General features: G+C 36.7%; 1 protein-coding gene across 4 annotated transcripts in view; it reads left to right on the forward strand.

Moving 5' to 3' along the window:
• The window catches only part of LOC106083827 (aminopeptidase N), a 324,056-nt gene that overhangs the window by 236,861 nt on the left and 60,733 nt on the right, over positions 1-26,462 (forward strand). For 2 of the 4 annotated variants that reach the window (XM_059362206.1, XM_059362205.1), the window contains exon 4: positions 16,705-17,016. The exons of the other annotated variants lie outside the window; for them this stretch is intronic. In XM_059362206.1, the coding sequence (XP_059218189.1) occupies positions 16,705-17,016 (312 nt within the window). The remainder of the gene's footprint in view (positions 1-16,704; positions 17,017-26,462) is intronic. 4 annotated transcript variants of the gene reach the window in all.

Consider the following 26,462-nt stretch of genomic DNA (forward strand, 5'->3'; position numbering starts at 1 on the left):
TCACTGTATCAAATTTCAGTGAAATCGGTTTGTAAATGCGCCTTTTATGGGGCCAAGACTTTAAATCGAGATATCATTCTACATGGCAGCTACATCCAAATCTGGACCGTTCAGGGCAAAATTGACGAATGACGTCGAAGGTCCTTAGACAAGTCGCTGTCTCAAATTTCAGCAAAATCGGATAATAAATGTACCTTTAATGGGCCTAAGACCCTAAATCGGAAAATCAGTCTATATGGCAGCTATATCCAAATCTGAACCGATCTAGACCAAATTGACGAACGATGTCAAAGGGCCCAACACAACTCACTGTCCTAAATTTCAACGACATTGAATAATAAATGTGGCTTCTATGGGCCTAAAACCCTAAATCGTCCGATCGGTTTATGTGGCATCTATATCCAAATCTACACCGATCTGAGCCAAATTGACGCACGATGTCGAAGGGCCTAACACAACTCACTGTCCCAAATTTCACCAAAATCGGATAATGAATGTGGCTTTTATGGGCCTAAGACCCTAAATCGGCCGATCGGTCTATATGAGGGCTATATCAAGACATAGTCCGATATAGCCCATCTTCGAACTTAACCTGCTTATGGACAAAAAAGTTTCAGCTCAATATCTATATTTTTTAAGACTGTAGCGGGATTTCAACAGACTGACGGACAGGCGGACGGACAAGGCTATATGGTCTTAGATTTTTACGCTGATCATGAATATATATACTTTATAGGGTCGGAAATGGATATTTCGATGTGTTGCAAACGGAATGACAAAATGAATATACCCCCATCCTTCGGTGGTAGGTATAAAAATATGGAAAAGGCTGCATTTTTAAAATATCGTAGAAGAAAAGTTTATAAAAATTTAATATCCCATACCATCATATGACTTAAAATTCCAGCGAGAGAATTTGAATCATTGGAGAAATCAAACTGGCAATTTGTATGCCCTACACCACTACTGTGGTACAGGGTATAATAACTTAGAGAATTAGTTTGTAACACCCCAAAGGAAGAGAGATAGACCCTTTGATTAGTATACCGATCGACTCAGAGTCACTTTCTTATTCGATTTAGCTATGTCCGTCTGTCTGTCTGTTTGTCTGTCCGTCCGTCTGTCTGTCTGCCCGTCTGTCCATATTAATTTGAGTACAAACTATAGGTCCCAATTTTCATCCGATCGTCTTCAAATTTGGTATGGGCATGTTCTTCGGCCTAGAGGCGAAGTCTATTGAAATGGAAAAAATCGGTTCAGATTTGAATTTAGCTTCCATATATATGTTTGTCCGATTTGCATATATATGTTTGTCCGATTTGCAGTAATACTGCAATGAAATGGTCATTTATAAACCGATTCTCTAGAAATTTTGCATGAAGGACTTTTTTATGACTCCCGAGATTACGAGTGAATTTCATCGAAATCGGTGCAGATTTAGATACAGCTCCCGTGTTTTCGTCTGATTTGCAGTAATAATGCAATAAAATAGTCATTTGTTAACCGATTCTCTTGAAATTTAGTAGGAAGGATTTTCTCTCGACCCCCGATATTACTGGTGAATTTCGTGGAAATCGATTAAGATATAAATACAGCTCTCAAATATGTATATCGCCCGATTTTCACTCCTAGAGCCACTGCAAGCGCATTTATTGACCAATCTTCCCAAAATATTGTAAAACGCTTTCTTCGACGACATCCACAATGTCTATAAAGTTTGCTCGAAATCGGTTCAGATTAATACATAGCTCCCATTTATATGTTCGTCCGACTTGCAGTAATACTGCAATAAAATTGTCATTTGTAAACCGATTCTCTTGAAATTTGTAAGGAAGGATTTTCTCCTGACTCTCGATATTACAGGTGAATTCCATGGAAATCGGTTTAGATTTAGATATAGCTCTCATATATGTATATCACCCGATTTTCACCTCTAGAGCCATTGCAATCGCATTTAATGAACAATCTTGCAAAAATTTTACGCAACGCTTTTCTCGACGAGTACCACATTATCCAAGATGTTTGCTCGAAATCGGTTTAGAATTAGATATAGCTCCCATATATATGTTCGTCAAATTTTGGGTAATTTTCAATAATGTTGTCATTTGTGAACCATAGATATTACAGTTTGAACATATTTGCTTGAAATGCGATATGGATTGTTTAACAACCCATCTGAAAACATCCGGCGAGGTCCATCAAAATTGTTTCAGAATTAGACATAGCTTGCACTTTGTACCTATAGGGTAGGTGTAGGGTATTATAAAGTCGTCACCGCCCGACTTTTGCCTTTCCTTACTGGTTGTGAGTAGTTTACTGGCAATATTCTTTACAAGAATTCTAGATCTGCTATTGCTTTAAATAAAACATTACTCTTTGTATGAGTAAAGTTATCCTATGTTCCCCTTTTTAGAAGAGTTTCTTTAGAGGGTAAAGAATTACAAATATGTGCATCACTCTAAAAAAAATTACCAACTGACCAAGAAAAAAAATGTTTTCAAATCTCCTGAATCATTTTATTTGTTTATCTCACGAATTGCTGGACGCATGCATGTTAACTGTAATTATTGAATGTATACAATTTTCCCATATTACTTTTCACACCTAAAGGTAGAAGGTGTTTAAATAACCACTTCAATATCAAATTCCAATTATAACCGGTGTAACCTCAACTGAGCCACACTTGAAAATTGATCCCTAAGTGACAATTAAGGATTTCCGGAGAAATCTGAGATTCTTGAGATTCTGACACCATAATTTGATGGTGTCAGAAAGTATTCAGTTTTGGTTTTCCAGGAACTTTAAGAAAATTTTTTCATCAATTGTAGATAGGGAAAAAAACAGAACTTGGAATGTGATTTAATACATACAACCGGCTGCCATGGGATTGGTCATAACTTGGTCAATTATGTTGGTTCCAGCCGCGACTCCTAAGTTTCATTTCTTATGTTCAGTTCCAGAAGGTTATCGTTACACCAGCTGTATAGATTGTTGAGATCGGACTGCAGTAAACTCTGACATGCTTCGATATTATGGAAAAAAAAATATATTCTCTGTTTGTTTCTCTTTCGAGACGAGCTCAATGATCGGAGATGCAAATGGAAAAGGGAAGCCAAAGATAGCAACACACACCAACCACTATGGGAGGCGTTTCGTCTTTGGTTAGAAGACTTTTCCACCATATTAGGTGTGATGGTTTCAAGGGCCGTGCGTCGGTATGTTGTATTTGAATAGTGTTAATAGCGAAAACGCATCTATGATGCAATTACCACATTAACCAAGCTCGACAACCCTGCTTATTAGCTGTACTTTTCCCAATACATGTATTTTTGTGTAATGACAGACATTCAGTCTGTGGCAATTTACACTTCTTCCTTACTACACATGATTTTGTGCATCTGTTGGAAGTTGTATTGATGGCTTCGAACGGTAAGACAACGGCAATTGCTCTTGCTGTCGATCCGTGTGCTCAATGATCGGAGATGCAAATGGAAAAGGAAAGTCACACGGAACAACAGCGAGAAACATTGCCGTTGTCTTAGATTTCGAAGCCATCTATACATCACGTCATCCGAATACATAAGTACTTAAAAATTGCGTAATATATTAGGCAGGGCTTTTATGAACAAAGTTAACAAAACGAGTCCAAGATGGCTCCCTTGGGGAACACCAAAGCTTACATTGATTTTATCCTCTCAACTAAGTACGATTCTATCCATTCCAACAACGAAGTACTAAAACCCATACAATGCAGCTTATATAATAGCAATTCATGATTTATCTTATCGAATGCCTTACTGAAGTCTTTATAAACACAGTCTGTCTGGTATCCTTTTCTAAAACCCTCGTTCACTCTATAAGATTTCGATTCTATAAGATTCGAGACTGTTGAGCGGTGTTTTCGAAACCCATGCTGGTATTTCGATAATATAGAAGACTAGCCGAATCGGGCCCGCTCCGCTGCGCCTTCTTTAACTCTCTTACATCTCTTTAGGGTGGGGATGCGGATATCGAATTCGTGCCATTGTAGCCAATGATGCTGAACGCGTTCGAATCCTGGCGAGAACATCGGACAAAGCGATGTTTATCCCCCCATTTAAAAATTGTTCCCCAAAGAGGTATTGCACTGCGGGACGCCCTTCCGACTCGGCTATAAAAAAGGTCGCTTATCGTTGGGTTTAAACTTGAAACGGAAAGCACAGAAATATGAAAACCATATTCGTTTTCTGGTCTCCAATACCCTTCATTTCATACCCTTATTGTGCCCATCGGACCACTTTCGGATATGGGTCCGTCTCCACCCGATATCTAAAAATTATATAGCCTATGTTCACAATCTATGAACATTTTAAGAAAATCGGTTCAGCCAAGTATTGGTCTAATGGCGTTTTTGTGGGGTGGCATGACCCCTACACTTCCATCTGATTTTGTATTCCAGATTCGAAATCTACTCCCGAATATCTTTCATTTGAGCCCCATATTGAAATGAACGTCCAATATGTCCGTTTGGGGGAGTTTTGGGGTTGGGGCGGCCCGATGAGTACTTAGACTCAAATTTTAATACCAAATTCGTATTCTACTCTCCAATGCCTTTCACTTGATACCCATATTGTCCCGATCGGTCCACTTTTGGTTTGTGTTTTTGGCATAAGGGAGGGAGGGACCGTCCCCATTCCAATACCGAAAAATTATATAGCCTATGTTTCCTTTCAGACCAACCTACACAATATGCGAAAATCGCTTCTGCCGTTTTTCAGTCTATACCGAACAAACAAACCGAGTCTCACATATATCCGTGATTGGCTAATGTGCCCATTTTGGGCGTTTTTGTGGAGGTGGAGTGACCCCCTATACTTCGACATGAATTTTTATGCCAGATTCGTTATCTACTCCTGCATACTTTTCATTTGATACCCATATTGTGCTTATCTGTCCACTTTTGATTTTGGGTGGTGTTTTTAGGGTAACGGTAGGACCTTTCACACCCATCCCCTCCCCCCCTTCCGTTATCAATAATAAAGCCTATTCCTACTTCCCGACCATATTCGTAATCTACTCCCGAATACCTTTCATTTGAGTCCCATATTGTCATGATCGTCAAATAAACCTAATTTAAGGGGGTTTTGGGGCTGGGTCGGCCCCCAGGTCCTTGGACTCAACTTTTATTATGAAATTCGTACTCTACTCTTGAATACCTTTCATTTGAATCCCATATTATCCCGATCGGTCTACTTTTATTTTTGGGTAGTACTTTTGGGGTAAGGGGGATATCAAATATCAAATGATATTAAAATATTATATAGCCTATGTTTCCTTCAATACCAACCTACACAATCTGTGAAAATTTCAAGGTAATCGGTTCAGCCGTTTTATACCCTCCACCATAGGATGGGGGTATACTAATTTCGTCATTCTGTTGGAAAGACCTCGAGATATGCGTTTAGGATCCCATAAAGTACATATATTCTTGATCGTCGTGACATTTTAAGTCGAACTAGCCATGTCCGTCCGTCTCTCTGTCGAAAGCACGCTAACTTTTGAAGGAGTAGAGCTAGCCGCTTGAAATTTTGTACAAATACTTCTTATTGGCGTAGGTCGATTGGGATTGTAAATGGGCCAAATCGGTCCATGTTTTGATATAAAAAATTTTGCACATAGCGCTTTAATATCAATTCTAACAACTGTGCTAAGTATGGTTCAGATCGGTTCATAACTTGATATAGCTGCCATATAAACCGATCCGGGGTCTTGACTTCATGAGCCAGTAGAGGGCACAATTATTATCCGTTTTAGATGACATTTGTCATGAGGTGTTTTGTTATGACTTTCAACAGATGTGCAAAGTATGGTTCAAATCGGTCCATATCCTGGTATAGCTACTATATACACCGATCTGGGGTCTTGACTTCTTGAACCTCTACAGGGAGCAATTCCTATCCGATTTTGCTGAAATTTCGGATGACGTGTTTTATTATGACTTACAACAACTATATTAAGAATGGTTCAAATCGGTCCATAACCTGATATAGCTGATATATAAACCGATCCGGGGTCTTGAGCCACTAGAGGGCGCAATTGTTATCCGATTTGGCTAAAATTTTGCATGAGGTGTTTTGTTATGACTTTCAACAACTGTGCTACGAATAGTTCAAATCGTTCTAAAACCTAATAAAGCTGTCATATAAACCGATATAGGATCTTGATTTCTTGAGGCTCTAAATGGCGCAAGTATTATCCGATTTGGCTGAAATTTTGTATAACAGCTTCTCCCATGACCTTTAACATACGTGTCGAATATGGTATGAATCGGCTCGAGCTCAACAAATGCGATCCATGGTGGAGGGTATATAAGATTCGGCCCTGCGGAACTAAGCACGCTTTTACTTGTTCGGTCTATACCGATCAAACAAACCGAGTCCCGTGTCATGATCATGATTTCATGATTATAATAAGAGTTCTCGGGACCTAAATCAACTATGATACAGACCAACCCCCATTTGCATATCGCTATAGATATGGTAGTGGAGTTGTTATAGAAGAGGATGGCTAATTTATCCATGGTAATGGGTATTCAAAATTTGGCACGGCCGACGTGCCGTTTACTTGTAAAGCTTGCCTTTGTTCTTTTTAACTCAGCATTATAGATGTTCCAGTCCTGTGATATACAAGTAGCTTTCGTCACATAGTGGATAGTTCCGTAATCGTTACCTAGACCAATTCTGTGTACTACCATCACGTTCTTTGCCCCTTGGTTTGGTTCTAGGACATAAAGACTTCAGTTAATCGTTCAGAATGCTGCTGATCCGCTAAATTATCATATCAGTGTCATATGCACTTTCCACTTTCTTCTCAGATCTGGAATGGATAACGCTGTAGAACATGTGGCTAAACTTTTCCCAATCAGTATTCCTTCTGTTTAGCGGTGGAACCACTTCTGCAGTATTTCCCTATACTTTGTTTACTCGACAAAACCTAAGGGTAAATCCGAATTGTGGCAAATGTTTATATTAATATTTTGTTTATGAACGTATTTTCATTTGCTTCAATAAAATGATTACTTATGGATTCTTCAAACTAAAAGATTGTTTATAATTAGTTGTGTGGATATCAATAGCACCATTACTAATAGATTTGAACATTTTCTTTTGAAATTTCAAGTGTAATTAGAGACATTGTCTTAACATAAACAAATAAATTCAAGTCATTATCCTCCAAAGTTCTCTCAATTGATATGAAATTGATAGACACTTGAAACTGTTATTTATTTAAGATTTTTTGCAATCATTATGAACTAATAAATATATAAATACTTCAGAATATTGTGGTTATTTAAAACGCTGGAGGCCACCGTAAAGCAGAGGATAGTATGTCCGCCTATAATGCTGAACGCCTGGGTTCGAATCCTTGTTTTTTGATCTTTCGTTTTATAAACAAGCAACAGGGTTCTTTTTTCGTAGAAAATCAATTATTGATTCTATTTCCAATGTTTTCATCTTTCCACATTCCTAGCATAATTTCAAATACAACAACAATCTCCCACATTGTAGGCAGGCCAAAATGCAATAGTCAGCATACTTTCATTTGTTTTACAGATTACTTAAAACAAAAACCGTCAGGCAAAAAAATTGGCATCCGCAATTCTTTGTAGAATTCCCCCAGTAGCATACAAAAGAAACTCTAGTTCTATTTAGAGAACAGTTCAATGAACTTGATCTAAATGTGGCCGTACTCACAAAAAGTAAATTTTTTGCAACAATCACGTAGAGTAGCAAGCAAAAAATGTAACCGAATGAAAAGAACAGAACAAAAAATTTGTGAACACTTTCAATTTTTCAATTAACGCCGTTTTCTGTGTTTCCAAGTTGAGAACGTTCTTCTCAAATGGCGCCAAATGGCAAGTTTATTGTTATTGAGATGGTTTTTGTTGTTGTCTTGACTCTTGCAAATGAATTGCAAAAACAAACACACAATCCAATGGATTACAAAAGATCAAAACGGCAAAATGCCTATAAAGAAACGCCAAACTATGTGTGAGTGTGCGTTTACCTCACACATATTGTTAATGAGCCATAGAACGTTTAAGGTAATTTAACATACAGGTAAAGTTGTGAAAAAAAAAAACTGTAGGTTGAAAATAATTTTTATATCCTCCACCATAGGATGGGGTTATACTAATTTCGTCATTCTGTTTGTAACTCGTCGAAATATTCGTCTAAGACCCCATAAAGTATATATATTCTTGATCGTCATGACATTTTAAGTCGAACTAGCCATGTCCTTACGTCTGTCCGTCCGTCCGTTTGTCTGTCGAAAGCACGCTAACCTTTGAAGGAGTAAAGCTAGCGGCTTGAAATTTTGCACAAATACTTCTTATTAGTGTAGGTCTGTTGGGAGAGTAAATGGGCCATATCGGTCTATGTTTTGATGTAGCTGCCATATCAACCGATCTTGACTCTTGACTTCTTGAGCCACTAAATTTTGCATGGCGTGTTTTGTTATGACTTCCAACAACTGTGCTAAGAATAGTTCAAATCGGTCCATAACCTTATATAGCAGCCATATAAACCGATCTGGGGTGTCGACTTCTTGAGCCACTAGAGCGCGCAATTATAATCCTATTTAGCTGAAATTTTGCACGAGGTATTTTGTTATGACTTTCAACAGATGTGCCAAATATGGTTGAAATCGGTGCATATTCTGGTATAACTGCCATATGAACCGATCCTGAGCCTCTACAGGGAGCAATTCATATCCGATTTGGCGGAAATTTTACATGACGTGTTTTGTTATGACTTCCAACAACTATGTTAAGAATGGATCAAATCGGTCCATAACCTGATATAGATGTCATATAAACCGAAATGTGGTCTTGATTTCTTGAGCCACCAGAGGGCGCAATTAAAGGGTGATTTTTTTGAGGTTAGGATTTTCATGCATTAGTATTTGACAGATCACGTGGGATTTCAGACATGGTGTCAAAGAGAAAGATGCTCAGTATGCTTTGACATTTCATCATGAATAGACTTACTAACGAGCAACGCTTGCAAATCATTGAATTTTATTACCAAAATCAGTGTTCGGTTCGAAATGTGTTCATTCACCGTAACGTTGCGTCCAACAGCATCTTTGAAAAAATACAGTCCAATGATTCCACCAGCGTACAAACCACACCAAACAGTGCATTTTTCGGGATGCATGGGCAATTTTGCGGCAATTTTGCTTATTTACGTAGCCATTCAACCAGAAATGAGCCTCATCGCTGAACAAAATTTGTCAAAATTTGAACACATTTCGAACCGAACACTGATTTTGGTAATAAAATTCAATGATTTGCAAGCGTTGCTCGTTAGTAAGTCTATTCATGATGAAATGTCAAAGCATACTGAGCATCTTTCTCTTTGACACCATGTCTGAAATCCCACGTGATCTGTCAAATACTAATGCATGAAAATCCTAACCTCAAAAAAATCACCCTTTACTATCCGATCTAGCTGAAATTTTGCATGAGGTGTTTTGTTATGACTTCCAACAACTTTGATAAGTATGGTTCAAATCGGTTCACAACCTGATATAGCTGCCTTTAAATCCGATCTGGCATCTTGACTTCTTGAGCCTCTAAAGTGCGCAATTAATATCCGAGTTGACTGAATCGGTTTTATGCCTAATACAGCTCCCCTATAAACCAATCTCCCTATTTTACTTCTTCAGCTCCTAAAGGGCGTAATTCTTACTAGATTTGGCTGAAATAAAAGCCACATTTAGTATCCGATTTTTCTGAAATTTGGGACAGTGAGTTGTGTTAGGTCGTTCGACATCCTTGTTCAATTTGGTCCAGATCGGTTCAGATTTGGATATAGCTGGTGGGAGGGGGGAAAGAAGGAGTAGTGTTTATTGATATTAGTTTTAAATTTCTGAACGTCATTGTCGGTGGGAAAGACATTAGCTGGAAGTCGACTCCATATGCGAATAGTTCGGGCGAAAAATTAATTTTCTCGGTAATGCATGATCTCGTCGACTGGCCAATCGATTACAAACGGGTTTGAGTTCCTGGCAAGTCTTGTATTCCTGGTGAACATCCTAACGTCAGGGATAAGAAGACAAATATCCCTGGAACACACGTCATTAAAATATCGATGGATCAATACAACTCTACCCACATTCCGACGATGTTCAAGGGAAGCAATAGAGTCGGATACCCTACTGTCCCCAATCAACACCATCGCTCTCCGTTGAACCCGGTCAAGTAGCTCCAAGGATGATTTTGGAGCTCTTGCCCATATATGAGAGTTATATTCCATCCTCGGCCTGATGTAGGTTGTAAAGATACTGAGAAGATCAGAAGAGGTGAAATATTTCTTGCACCGCTTAAGAAAGCCCAAACATTTGAATGCTTCTTTCGACACTCGAATACGTGTTTTGACCAACGGACATCACATTGTATCTTCATGCCCAGAATATCAAGAGCATCTAAATCCTCAATATCTATGCCGTCGATAGATATCGACGATTGAAGTGGGTCGATGAATTGCTTGTGAGACAAGAAACAACACTGCGTCTTCTGTGCGTTAAAGTCTACTCTGTTCATTCTACCCCACTCGGAAATGGCCAACAAATACTGGGAGAGCGTCTCATCCATAATGCGCCTCCTGTCCACAATTTCTTGAGGACTGGGCCTATGGTCGAACGAATATGAATGACACAGACTACTTTCATCGGGAAATGGGTAGACTGGATTCGAAGTCTGATCCAATAGGTCGTTAATGAAAATAGGAAATAAGGGAAGGGGAAAGGACAGAGCCTTGTGGCACACCTGCGGTCAATGTATACTCATCTGATGAGAACCCATCTACAACAACTCGTATAGTACGATCTCTGAGAAAGCTCGATATAAATCGAACGAAGTTATTACCGACACCAAATGCGACAAGCTTTGATAAAAGTGCACCGTGCCAGACCCTATCAAATGCCTTGGAGATATCCAGAGCCACGACCTTACACTCACCAAACTGGTGGATAGAGCGACTCCATCGTTCCGACAAAAATGCCATTAGGTCTACCGTAGAGCGATTTGTGCGGAACCCATACTTTCTGTCGCTAAGAAGGCAATTGGACTCTATGTATCTGACAAGATGATGGTTAATCGTACTCTCCATAACCTTGGAGAGCGCGGAGCATATCGCAATTGGACGGTAATTCGCAGGATTGTTCGCCCCACCTTTCTTGGGGACGGGCTGAATGTTCGCAACCTTCCAACCGCACGGTAAGCAAGGTTGAAAAGGTTGCGTAGTGGACGAGCAAGCGTCGAAGAACATTTACAAAGGACAAGTGTTGATATACCGTCCGGGCCCGGCATATTGACCCTCCGGAGTCATATGTCCCCAATGAGCAAGCCAAGAGGAGTTATGGACATTGAAATCGCCAGCAACAACGATTTCACGGTCCAGAGAATCCTCTAAGATTGTAGTTATTGAGTCGGAAAGGGAGTCAAAGCCGGGTTTTATGGCCATAAAAGGCGCATGTATTGTTCGCTTTCGCCGAAATTTGGCACAGTGAGTGGTGTAAGGCTCTTTGACAACTTTCTGCATTTTGGCCCAGATCGATTCAGGTTTGGATATAGCTGCCATATAGCTTGACTTAAAGTCCGAGGTGATGGTTATCCAATGTTCGACACTACCGAACTTAACACCTTTTTACTTGTTTAAATACTTTTTCATTTCTTATTACCTTTGTTTGAGCTTTTAAGTGTGGTAAATATGCTTGGTTTTTCCCTCCTTATGCTGGCGACATTTGTGAGGTACTATGCCATGCATAGAAGCCATGTAAAAACTTCTCCCCAAAAAGGCGTCGCACTGGCTATAAAAAGGAGGTCCCTTATCATTGAGCTTAAACTTGAATCGGACAGAACTCATTGATATGTGAGAAGTTTGCCACTGTTCCTTAGAGGGATTTTCATGGCAAATTTGCAATTTGCAGATGTACGACTTACTAAAAGCCACTTGGCATTTGGCTATTAACTTATGCCGTGATCATTACAAATATAGACACTGTGACTAAACCGTCAATTTGTTTTTCCTATGCATATTTTCAATGTTATGAAGTCATTCCAATGTACACTCATAGTTTGTTGAAAATTAACGCTTTAAATCAATAACATTAAATTTTAAATTGCTATTGGGACAAATATAGCAATTAGGGGTGTATATGTAAAAAAAAAATAATTTTATCGTCACGTGTGAGTCGAGTGATTTGTAAGCATTCGTGTTGCTGAAAACAAAATCTGATGCAACATTTAAGAACGAACTCAAAATCCCATGGATCATATATAATGCTGAGTTGGAAAAGAACAATTCTCCACTACATGGAACTGATGTAGTTGGTCACCATCAGATTCACACGTGAAACAATTTTCCAACCGCCAAAAAAAATAGTCAGCTGAATATCTGTTCAGGGAAAGAATTATACTGGCAAATGGTTCTTAAGTGTCTCTGCATAAGAGTGGGCCTTTATGAATAATGTTGCCTAAATAAAGCGATGGTAATCTGGAATTACCTGTGTGAGTTTCGAAGGTCGGCTTTCTAACAGTGTCTGAAGTTTGTCGCTACTACTATGTTGTTCATAATGAACAACAATTGTCTAAGTTAGTCTCATTTTGTACTGCCGCTATCACCTAATCTTAGTCAAGTTATGAGGTCATTACTTGACAAAAATTGGTTTACATACAGTTGCAGCATGTGAGTCTGTGTCATCACTCACGTACCCATCACCCAAAAGCAATTTAAGACACATGCCCGTTTGTTATCTCAACTGCATGTTCTAAAATTCGCACAAGCTTTTGTTAGGTCTTCTCTTTTTTTATGTTCACTTTTCTAAACAAATAAAAATTCCATTGTGGCCAATTAATTATTGGAACAAAATACATAATTGTTGAAGACAAATTGGCGTAAAGTGTTTTTGATGAATTAAATCAGATATCGATGAACAACATTAGTTTTTTTCTTTGCGTGTGCAAGTTTAATGTGAATGAACTTTTGTTGAAACAAAGAATAGGCATTGTTGAAAAAAGTAATGAATTGAAAAATTAAAAAAGTGACTTTAAAAAATTATAAATGAAAAAATTTATGAAAAAAAGAAAAAACATTGAATAAATTGAATTCTTCTTTATTAGCTGATCCGTTATTGAGATATTGCAAATTTGCCAATGAACATTCCATTAAGGAACAGGGGCGTACTTTGGAATATTAGCGAACATTACAGATCTACATTGGATGCCACCATAGCCCAGAGGTTGGGAGGTATGCCAATGACGCTGAACGCCAGGATTTGAATCCTGGCGAGAATATCTGAAACAAGCATGAGTGTGCTAAGTACCATAAGATTTGGCCCGGTCTTATGGTATATAAGATTTGGCCCGGACGAACTTAACACACTCATGCTTGTTTCTGATATTCTCGCCAGGATTCAAATCCTGGCGTTCAGCGTCATTGGCACACCTGCCAACCTCTGGGTTATGGTGGCCTCCAATCTATATCTGTAATGATCTCAAATATTCCACCATGTATCGCATTTGTCGAGTTCTATGCGCGGTATCTCTTTTTAGACAAACAAAGAATATTGAATAAGAACTGATACGCCATTGGAGCTCTATCAAGTTATAGTCCGATTCGGATCATAAATGAATGCTGCACATTATAGAAGTCATTGTGTAATATTTCAGTTCATTCGCATAAGAATTGCGCCTTGTAGGGACTCAAGAAGCCAAATCGGGAGATCGGTTTATATGAGAGCTGTATCAAGCTATTGATCGATTCAGACCATATTAGACACGTATGTAAGAGGTCATGAAAGAAGCCGTTGTACAAAATTTCTGCCAAATCGGGCGCTCTATTGGCTCAAAAAGTCCATGATCGGTTTATATGGCAGCTATGCCAGATTATGAACCGATTTGAGTCATACTTAGCACAGTTGTTGGAAGTGATACCAAACACGTGCAAAATTTCAGTCAAATCGAATAAGGATTGCGCCCTCTAAAAGCTGAAGATGTCATGATCCCAGATCGGTTATATCAGGTTATGTACCGAATTGCGCCATACTTCGCACAGTTATGGGAAGTCATAACAAAACACCTCATGTAAAATTTAAGCCAAATCAGATGAGAATTGCACGCTCTATTGGCTCAAGAATTCAAGATCCATGATCGGTTCATATGGCAGCTATATCAGATTATGAACCGATTTGAATCGTACTTAACACAGCTGTTGGAAGTGATACCAAAACACAACGTGGAAAATTTCAGTCAAATGGGACGAGAATTGCGCCCTCTACAAGCTCAAGAAGTCAAGACCCAAGATCGGTTTATATGGCAGCTATATCAGGTTATGATCCGATTTGAACCATACTTGACACAGATGTTGGAAGTGATACCAAAACACGTCGTGCAAAATTTCATTCCAATCGGATAAGAATTGCGCCCTCTACAGGCTCAAGAAGTCAAGACCCAAGATCGGTTTATATGACAACTATTGGGTTGCCCAAAAAGTAATTGCGGATTTTTCATATAGTCGGCGTTGACAAATTTTTTCACAGCTTGTGACTCTGTAATTGCATTCTTTCTTCTGTCAGTTATCAGCTGTTACTTTTAGCTTGTTTTAGAAAAAAAGTGTAAAAAAAGTATATTTGATTAAAGTTCATTCTAAGTTTTATTAAAAATGCATTTACTTTGTTTTAAAAAAACCCGCAATTACTTTTTGGGCAACCCAATATATCAAAACATTGACTGAAATGGCTCATTTACAATCCCAACCGACCTACACTAATAAGAAGTATTTGTGGAAAACTTCAAGCGTCTAGCTTTACTCCTTCGAAAGTTAGTGTGCTTTCGACAGGCTGACGGACGGACGGACATAGCTAGATCGACATTAAAATGTCACGAAGATCAAGAATATATATACTTTATGGGGTCTCAGACGAATATTTCGCTGAAAAATCACAAGATTTTCCTGAAAATTCCAGGATTTTCGCTAAAAAAATACTGGAATTTCTAAGGAATTCTGAAATTTTTGGAAATCTTGGAATTTCAAAGGAAATGCTGGCGTTGCTTAGGAAATCTTGAGATTTCTAGAGAAATCTTGAGATAAAAGGAACTGAAAACTGCGAACGTGAATGCCAATGCAAATTTTGCCCATGAACAGCCTACTGAGGAACAGGGGCAAGCTTCTATCAATGAGTACAGTCCGATTCAAGTTTAAGCTCAATGATAAGGGGCCTTCTATTTATAGCCGAGTCCGAACGGCGTGCCACAGTGCGACACTTCTGGATTCGAATCCACAAATTCCTTTAATATCCCACAATTTCCTTAAAAATGTCACGATTTACTTAAAAATTCCAAGATTTCTGTAGAACTCCCATCATTTTCTTAGAAATGCCAAAATTTTCCTGAAAAATCACAGGATTTTCCTGAGAAATCCCAGGATTTGCTCAGGAATTTCAGGATTCCCTGGAATTCTTTAGAAATGCTAAAGTTTCCTTAGACATTTCAGCGTTCTTAAGAAATCCCAGGACTTTTCAGCTGATAATGAAACTCTCAGAAATCACAACATTTCATGAGAAGTCCCTCTATTTCCTTCGAAATCTCACTATTTAAATACAAATCCCACTATTTCCTCAAAAATCCCACTATCTCCTGAAAAATCACACGATTTTCTTAGATACCCCAGGACGCAAATCCCACTATTTCCTCAAAATCCCACTATTTCCTGAAAAAACACAATCTTAGACATTCCAGGACGCACACGATTTTGTTAGAAATCCCAACATTTCCTCTAATCTTACGATTTATATGGAAATTCAAAAATTCCATAAGAAATCCATAGATTTCCTAAAAATGAGTTTTTAAGATTTTTTATGATTTTCGTAAACATTTTAGTATTTCATTAGAAATCTAGGAATTCTTTGTACTTCTTAAATGGACGACCATAAATGACACACATAAAAATTTAATACAAGTAGGTTAGGTTAGGTAAGAGTGGCAGTCCTTTACAGACTCACTCAGACAATTTTAAACCCATTTTAATACCACCGTAGCGACAGACCGAGGCTTCTGGCGGGAATCGAACCCACGACCCCTGCACAGGTAAACCAAGCACGCTACCAACTCAGCGGGGCGCCCCTTTAAAATACAATACAGGTAAATATACTTCAATTTGTCACGAATTTCTATCTGAGGTGTCACTCATTCATAAGCATTGCATATTTCTTCGTCAACAAATTCGGATATTTTTACATTGACTCAGTACACTGGCATGAATGAAATAATTTTAACATTAGTGATCTATTATCTATTTCTTCATTACGTACAAGGTAGGTACAAGAATCATAAAATAAGAAGCTATTCGCCGAAAGTCGAACAATGAAGCAGAGTTCGATGGACTTTTTTAGGATATGTCACTGTCTCATGGCTGTTGATTCTGCGTCTTTGTGTCTGGAAATCTTGTAACCAATTCAATCCTTCTTAGTAATATTTGCAAAATTTACCTCCTCCTCTCCTCACTGTTCTTACTACCCCCACACATGTGTATTGTCTAGAAATACACTTCATCTTGTGCACCAACTAACATGTTAATCAATCAGCTAATGTTTCATTTGTAAAAGTGCTCGCATAACACCAACTCCATTTTCTTGTTCTTCTTGTCTCATTTTCACTTGCAGCGCACATTCCAATAAATTGCAAACAATCATTACATCAACAACAAACACGGCAACCTTCACCACTGCTGCCGACCAGTGAAACATCATCCCCCATCAAGCTCTCCTCCCTAAGTCCAGACGAAGATCTGGATTTGGATCTAAACCTGCCCTATGCTAGTACGACAAAGCCCTTAGACGCAAAAGCCACACACCGACCCAGATGGCTAACCACGGAGGGCATGCGGGCGTATTTGCGTGATTTCGATTGGCGTGATGTGAAGAAATTCAAACAGAAATTCTTTGTCGAATATTATTCCGAGGAGCAATTTTTGGGTATGTGTGGTTGGGCTTTTATTCGATTTTTCTATTTTTCTACAATTTTTCGCTCCATCCATAATGTTATGGCGTAGTTTGTTTATGTGTTGTTGTATATTAAAATGTTGTAAATAGTAGATTAGCTTTAGCTTCTTCTCCTTCTTCAGTTAATAATGAATTTATTGGTTTTTGTCATATATGGATTGGTTTTGTTTGTATCATTTTTTGTTGGTAGTGCCCCCTTTACGGCAGTAGTTCCCCCTTATATATCTTTTTGGGCTCTAATCTTTGTGTCATTTAATCAACCCACATTAATTTTTATGTTCATTTTCGTTTATTAATTTTTTGGTTTGTTATCTAACATTTAAATTAGTTTTTCCCTTAATTTGGTTTTTAATTCCTTCACCATCGTTGTCAACACCTTCTTGGTTTGAAAATGTTGAAGAAAAATTAAAATGCTGCACCATGAATTACTCAAATTAGTTAATGATATTATCATTAGATATACAAATGACTAACATGATCCAGTGTCACATGGGCCTCAACTCGAATGTATGTGGCACAGTGTTATGAATCACAAAACAAAAAACACAGGAGAATGAAATTATATGGAATTTCAACGAAAAGAAATCAAAGGACTTTAAAAATCAGGAAAATATGAAAAAAAATCGACGATTTCTTTAGAATCCCCACGATTTTCACAGAAATCCCACAATTTCCTAGAAATCCCACGTTTTCCCTAGAAATCCTTTGACGTTCATTTCTGTAGAGTTGCCACAATTTTGTTAAAATTCGCACAGTTTCTTAGAAATACACCGATTTTCTTAAAAAATGCAACAAAATGGTCAGAATTTCTACATTTTGATTTCTATAGAAATGCCATGTTTCTGTTGAAATTTTCGCTTTTTCTAAAAAACCTTATTTTTATGCCCTCCTATGATTTCCTGAGAAATCCTGCGATTTACTGATAAATCCCACCATTTACTCAGAAATCACATGATTTGCTTAGAAATCTCACGATTATGATTTCTTTAGAAATGCAATTATTTTGTTCAAAATAACCCCATTTTCTTGAAAATCTTTCTTTTAGCTCCCAAGATGTTCTCAGAAATCCCACGATTATGATTTCTGTAGAAATTGCATTACATTGTTAAACATTACCCTCCATTTACTTAGAAATCTTTTTTTGACTCCCATGATGTAATTAAAAATAATACGATTTCCTAAGTAATTTCACAATTTCTTGCAAACCCCCCATTATTTCCTTAAAAAATACACATTTTCCTTAGAAATCCCACGATTTCCTTAGAAATCCCTTAATTTCCTTAGAAGTTCCACAGTTTTTTTGAAATTCTATGATTTTCTTAATCTCACTGTTTCCTTAAAAATCCCACAATTTCCTTAGAAATCCCTTGATTTCCTTAGAAGTTCCACAGTTTTTTTGAAATTCTATGATTTTCTTAGAAGTCCTACGATATACGTAAAAATCCTATGATTTCTTAGAAATCCCACGATCACTTAAAAATCCCGCAATTTTTAGAAATCCCATTCCTATGATTTCCGCAAAAATTCTATAAGTTCTTAGAAAATCCGCGACTTCTTGGAAATACCACGATTTCACAGTTTGTTTGAAATCCGATGATTTCTTAAAAATCCCATGATTTTTTAATGAAAACCCTGGATTTCTTACAAATGACTTTATTTCTTAGAAATCCCTCAATTTTTAAAAAGCCCACGATTTATTAGAAATTCTATAACTTCTTGGTAATTCCAGGATTTGTTAGAAATTCCAGGATATCTTAGAAATCCCAGGATTTCTTAAAAATCCCAGGTTATCTTAGAAATCCCAGGATTTCTTAAAAATCCCAGGATATCTTAGAAATCCCAGGATATCTTGAAAATACCAGGATTTCTTAGAAATCCGAAGCTTTCTTAGAAATCCCAGGATATCTTAGAAATCCCAGGTTATCTTAGAAATCCCAGGATATCTTAGAAATCCCAGGATATCTTAGAAATCCCAGGATATCTTAGAAATCCCAGGATATCTTAGAAATCCTAGGATTTCTTAGAAATCCCAAGATTTCTTAGAAATCCCAAGATTTTTTAGAAATCCCAAGATTTCTTAGAAGTCCCAAGATTTCTTAGAAATCCCAAGATTTCTTAGAAACCCCAAGATTTCTTAGAAACCCCAAGATTTATTAGAAATCCAGCTATTTCTGAAAAATCCCCCGATTTCGTTAGAAGTTCAACAGTTTCTTTGAAATCCCATGATTTCTTTGAAATCCCATGATTTCTTTGAAATCCCATGATTTCTTTAAAAACCCAGGATTTCTTAGAAATGCAAGGATTTGTTAGAAATCGCAGGTCTTCTTAAAAATTAGAAATCCCAGAACTTCTTAAAAATTAGAAATCCCAGAACTTCTTAAAAATTAGAAATCCCAGGATATCTTTGAAATCCCAGAATTTCTTAGAAATCCCAGGATATCTTCGAAATCCCAGAATTTCTTAGAAATCCCAGGATATCTTCGAAATCCCAGGATTTCTTAAAAATCCCAGGATTTCTTAACAATCCCAGGATATCTTAGAAATTCCACGATTTCCTAGAAATTCCACGATTTCTTAGAAATCCCACTATTTCTTAGAAATCCCACTATTTATTAGAAATCCCACTATTTCATAGAAATCCCACGATTTCTTAATTATCCCACGATTTCTTAAAAATCTCACAATTTCTTAAAAATTCCACGATTTCCCTAGAAATTTTACGAGTTCTAAGATATTTCGGATTTCTTAGAAATTTCACGACTTGCTTACAAATCTCGAGATCTCATTTTAAAATGTTACGATTTAATTAGTAATTTTCCGCTTTCCTAGGAATCGCCCGATTTCTTAGAAATCCAATGATTTTCTAGATATTCGATGATTTCTTAGAAGTCCCACGATTTTTAGAAACGCCACCATTTATTACAAATTCCACTGTTTCTTTTGAATCCCACGATTTCTTGAAAATCCTGCGATTTCTTTGAAATCCCACGATTTCTTAGAAATCCCACAATTTCTTGGAAATCCCAAAATTTCCCTTAAAATTCCCCCATTTCTGTAGAAATCTCGCAGGTTTATTTAAAATCTCAAGATATCCTTAAAAGTTCAAAAATGTACGCAGAAATTTTATCGGAAATCCCCAGATTTTCTCAAAAACCCCCCGGTTTTCAGGTAAATTCCACGACTTCCTTTAAGTTTTCTTAAAAAATTCTCACAATATCTTAAAAAAAAGCTCTAAATCTTAAGATATGTCACTGACCCAGATCCCTGTGGACGCATCCCATCTTAGTCGCAGAGTTCCTGGGTCTTGATACTCAACAGAATCAAGCAGACGAAAGATAGAACACAAACTGCTACAACAACAACAAATGTCACTGTTTTCTTAGAAATTTCAAGATTTCACTAAGACGTCCACGCTTTTGTACAAGTCCCACAATGGGTTTAAAATTATTCGTTTATTTGTTGAAAGTCTTGGAGATTTCCTATTAAAAAAAAACTTTCTAAGTTCCCATTAGAAATATCCTGATTTAATTAAAAAAAGCTTTTTCTTGAGAACAAAAAAAAGGAAGCCCCATTTTTATTAACTTTATTTTGACAATTGAGACCCATACTACTGTGAAGTAAATTTTTTCTTTGTAGTGGCTAATACAACTGCCACATTTAATAAATAATGCAAGCTGTCTTTAGAAAAGACAAAATACCTGCTCTTAATCCAATTTATAAACACCAAAGGCGGCGGCAATCACTTAACCGCTCAGACAGTGATAAAGCTGATGCCCATGATGTTGGTGATGCACCAGCATTATGTTTGAAGTATGCCGCTTTAATACAACACGGTTAGCGGGATTTATTCATCAGAAATTTTCCAACTCAAAGTTTACTTAATTTTTTTGTTTTCACCAAACATACATAATCAGAAGATCAGTTCATCATTTTTTATCACATAAGCAGTAAAGTGTTTACAAATTTTCTCAGATTTATAAGCCATCTGGGGGGAAATTTATTTAAGCTTTTTTTCTCTTGTTAAATATACATATTTATGTCACCACCTGTAGCTTAAATTATGGGGAGGCAGCCCTTTTTCTTAGATTTTTTTTCTAATAGGGAACAAATTTTTTAGGAAGGCCTGTTTTTATATGTTACACATGGAGGCATTCCACTTCTGTGTTTTGTTAGCTCTTGTGAAACCAACAAATTATTATTTTGCTCGTTTTTCCCCAGAAATGAGATGTTTATGCTATACGATTTTCTTTAATAACAACATGAAATGTTTTTCGAAATTTGGGCCTATAAATTATCGATATAAATGGCGAACTCTGTGCAGATCCCCCAGCGCAGTGATGAGAAAAAATGTCATACGTAAAAAAATCCATAATGATGTACAAAACACAAGCGCCTACTAAAATTCAAATCCCATGTGGATGCTATAAAAATTTCAATTGGCCGGGAATGTTTACTGCAACCATAAATAAATAACTATTTGGCAACCTAGAACTTTTTTTTCGTCTAATTTATGTTAACCTCTTGTTTATAGCAAAACGAAAATTGTTTATTGTTTTTTTTTTACGTATGTTTTATATATTTCGTTGGCATACATTTTACATTTTATTTATTTTTTTAAAATCCAATAAATAAATTATTAAATAAAAAATCTAAAAAAAAACATTATATTAAGAAAAACAATTTTTTTTTTTTTAAATTATGAATGAAAAATAATAACATTAAAATGTTAATATAAGAAACTCAATTAAATGCTATAATTAATTATTTATACATAAAACATAGAAACTTAAATTAAAAAGAAAAATTCAATCAAATTAAAAAGAAATCCTCCTGCAGACTGTAGGGTTCTCTGTTTCTATTGGGTTGCCCAAAAAGTAATTGCGGATTTTTTAAAAGAAAGTTAATGTATTTTTAATAAAACTTAGAATGAACTTTAATCAAATATACTTTTTTAAACTTTTTTTCTAAAGCAAGCTAAAAGTAACAGCTGATAACTGACAGAAGAAAGAATGCAATTACAGAGTCACAATGCCGACTATATGAAAAATCCGCAATTACTTTTTGGGCAACCCAATATTACAAATAGGAAAACAAAAAACCCCATTTTAAAGTCAGGCAGAACAAATGTGGTTGCTTTGTTATAGCATTTGACTGGTTTCCAAGATCGCGATTTCGTTTGGCATCACACCAAAATCATCGGTAGGATTTGTCAAGAAAGCTATGTCTTTTTGTTTGAAACTATGCTCTTAAGCGTATTTTCCTTTTGTAGCATAGCAAGAAAGAAAACAATACCCACTTCATATATTTCTGCCTAAAGAAAACATCCAACTATTGCGACAAAACACACTTGCCCAACTGCTACTCTAAACAATCGTCGATTGCTATAAGAGTTAGATTTCAATGTAAGCATATTGCAGCATACACTGTTTACGGAGTGCCATTCCTTTCATTCACACGTTCAAAAACAAATAAATTTAGTGCAAAACATATAAGAAAAATTCTTATAACTTGAAAAAGTGTTAAAAAGTCAAAGTTTAAAAATTACCATTTTAATATGAAAACCAAAAAAAAATTAAAAATTAAAAAAGAAATAAAATAAAAATTTATAAATTTAAATAAAAACATAAAAAAAATATGAAACAAACAAGTAAAAAGGCGTTAAGTTCGAATTTTGTACCCACCACCTCGGGTATATATGTAAACCGCCTTTCGTCAAAATCCGGTGAAAAATACATACCTTATGCCTAATAGCAGCTATATTGAAATATGTTCCGATTTGAACCAAATACTAATCGGTACAAGTCATTGTTCAATTGTGTATAACAAAATATTGGGCTTTTTAGTAGCTAAATCTAAAAATAAACCGATCTGAACCATATACGACACAGATGTCGATATGTCTTACATAAGCCACTGTGACAAATTTCAGTGAAATCGGATTATAAATGCGCCTTTTATGGGGCCAAGACTTTAAATCGAGATATCGGTCTGTACGCAGCTATATTCAAATCTGGACTGATTAGGGCCAATTTGCAGAAAAATGTCGAAGAGCCTAACACAACTCACTGTCCCAAATTACGGCGAAATCGGACAATAAATGCGTCTTTTGTGGGCCAAAAACCTTAAATCGAAAGATCGGTCTATATGGCAGCTATATCCAAATCTGAACCGATCTGTGCCAAATTACAGAAGTATGTCGAGGGGCTTAACTTAACTCACTGTCCCAAATTTCAGCAAAATTGGATAATAAATGTGACTTTTATGGGCCTAAAAACCTAAACCGGCGGATCGGTCTATATGGGAGCTATATCCAAATGTGGACCGATCTGGGCCATATTGCAGAATGATGTCGAGGGGCTTAACTTAACTCACTGTCCCAAATTTCGGCAACATCGGACAATAAATGCGCCTTTTATGAGTCGAAAACCTTAAATCGAGAGATCGGTCCATAAGGCAGCTATATCCTAATCTGAACCGATCTTTGCCATATTGGAGAAGTATGGCGAGGGGCTTAACTTAACTCACTGTCCCAAATTTCGGCGACATCGGACAATAAATGCGCCTTTTATGAGCCCAAAACCTTGAATCGAGAGATCGGTCTATACGGCAGCTATATCCAAATCTGGACCGATCTGGACCAAATTTAAGAAAGATGTCGAATGGCCTAAAGCAACTCCCTGTCCGAAATTTCAGCAAAATCGGATAATAAATGTGGCTTTTATGGGCCTTAGACCCTAAATCGGCGGATCGGTCTATATGGCAGCTATATCTAAATCTGAACCGATCTGTGCCATATTGCAGAAGTATGTCGATGGGCTTAACTTAAGTCACTGTCCCAAATTTCAGCAAAATCGGATAATAACTGTGGCTTTTAGGGACCTTAGACCCTAAATCGGTGGATCGGTCTATATAGTCCTATATAGCCCATCCTCGAACTTTACCTGCTTATGAACAAAAAAAGAATCTGTTCAAAGTTTTGGCTCAATGTCTCTATTTTTAAAGACTGTAGCTTGATTTCAACAGACAGTCGGACGGACAAGGCTAGATGGTCTTACATTTTAACGCTGATCAAGAAGGAGTAAATCTAGCCGCTTGAAATATTGCACAAATTCTTCTTATAAGTGTAGGTCGTTTGGGATTTTAAATGGGCCAAATCGGTCTATGTTTTGATATAGCTGCCAAATAAACCGTTCTTGGATCTTGATTTCTTGAGCCTCTAGAGGGCGCAATTTTGCACGTTGTGTTTTGGTATCACTTCCAACAACATGGTTTGGTATAGCTGCCGATATAAACCGATCTTGGGTCTTGACTTTTTGACCCAATAGAGCTGGCAATTCGTATCCGATCTTATTGAAATTTTGCACGTTGTGTTAAGGTAGCACTTCCAACAACTACGCTAAGTATGGTTTAAATCGGTGCATGTTTTGATATAGCTGCCATATAAACCGATCTTGGATCTTGACTTCTTGAGCCAATAGAGCGAGAAATTCTCATCCGATTGGGCTGAAATTTTGCATGAGGTGTTTTGTTAGACGTCCAATAACTGTGCGTAGTATGGTTAAAATTGGTTTATATCCTGATACAGCTCCCATATAAACCGATCTCCCGATTTTGCTTCTTGAGCCTCTACAAGGCGCAATTCTTATACGAATGGACTGAAATATTACACAATCACTCCTACAATGTTCAGCATTCATTTATGGTCCGAATCGGACTATAACTTGATATACTCCAATAGCATAACAGTTCTTATTAAATATTCATTGTTTGCCTAAAAAGAGATACAGCGCATAGAATTCGACAAATGCGATCCATGGTGGAGGGTATATAAGATTCGGCCCGGCCGAACTTAGCACACTCTAACTTGTTTTGTTTTTTTGTTTTTTTTTTTTTTGTTTATAATTTTTTTAACCCTAAACTAAAATTCCAAAAAATAAAATAATCCAAACAAAAAAAATTGTAAATAAACTAAAACCCCATACTTCCTCATATTTGAGTCTCTGCGTAATAGTCAAACGAAAAAAAACCGCCAATCTTTCACTTTCATTCATAAAAACCATTTTCTTAGAAATTTAGAACAAATCTTGTTGCACGTGCACAAACAAAAGTTTTAACCTTGATACTAAAATTTATTATTTTAAAATATGAAAATATGCTCATTTGTTAGCATGAAGTGAGAAAAATGGGAAACACACTTTTTTGCCAACAATATTCAAGGAAAAGTACTTATAATGGAAAATTTTATTTTCCACTAAAATAACATTAATTTTCTTTTATGCAAAGAATATCCTATCCATAACAAATTGATCAATAAACACTCTCAACATTTAGCCAAAACAGCAATAAGTTTTATATGAGAAAAAAAAAATTAATCAGGTGTTAAAATCGAAATAATTATGCCCCTGCCTGCCCACCCACCATCAAGGTTAGCAAAATGATAAATTTTGCCAATTGCTGCCATAATAGAAAGTCATTGCAATTTCAATCGAAACAAAGCAAAAATACAGCCATGCCCAACCATATGCTGCTATCTAAACAAAAACTATTTGAACGGTGATCTTGGAAACGAGAAAAAACACAAATTTGCAATTAAATTGTTTTCCACCAGCATACGAATGTTTAGAATATCATCCGCATTTTTTTCTTTGATTCCATTCGAACATTTGCCCATGTCCATTTATTTGCAATAGAGCGTAGAACATAGCAATGGGTTTTCTTTCAGTTTTGGTATAATTTTATTTTTAAATGATCATGACACAGAGTGTTTTTTTTTTGTTATTTTCAAGTAAAACAACAAAAAATTTAAAACTAAAAATAAACCTGAAATATTAGCCCCCACAAATGAATGCAAAATTTATGGACACTAAATGTGTCTACAAATGTTTATTTAATGAATTCTCTGAGGATTTGCTAGAGAAAATACTGGGTGTATTAAGACTGGCGATTTGGAAAGCATTTTCCCAAAGATTAATTGATGTTACAATTAGTGTAGCAAACATTGTATGGCAACCCAGTAAAGCGGACGATAAAAGTGTAGTGTGTTGCTAACAATGGGCGTTTAGCGCACAAGTTTGTGTGAAAAACATGCTACACATGGCTGGAGAGTCTCAAGACCAATACATGGCGCCATTTGTCTCAAAGGACAGCAGTTTTATGATGTGTATATCCAACAACAAACCGATCTGAACCATATACAACATGGATATCGAAAAGCCTAACAAAAGTCAATGTGTCAAATTTCAGTTAAATCGGATTATAAATGCGCCCTTTTTTGGGGCCAAGACTTCAAATCGAGATATCGGTCTATATGACAGCTATATGCAAATCTTGATCGATCTAGACCAAATTGCAAAAATATGTGGATGGGTTTAACATAACTTTCTGTCCCAAATTTCGGCAACATCGTACAATAAATGCGT

The sequence above is a fragment of the Stomoxys calcitrans genome, chromosome 2 (assembly GCF_963082655.1).
Source record: "Stomoxys calcitrans chromosome 2, idStoCalc2.1, whole genome shotgun sequence".
NCBI lineage: Eukaryota > Metazoa > Arthropoda > Insecta > Diptera > Muscidae > Stomoxys > Stomoxys calcitrans.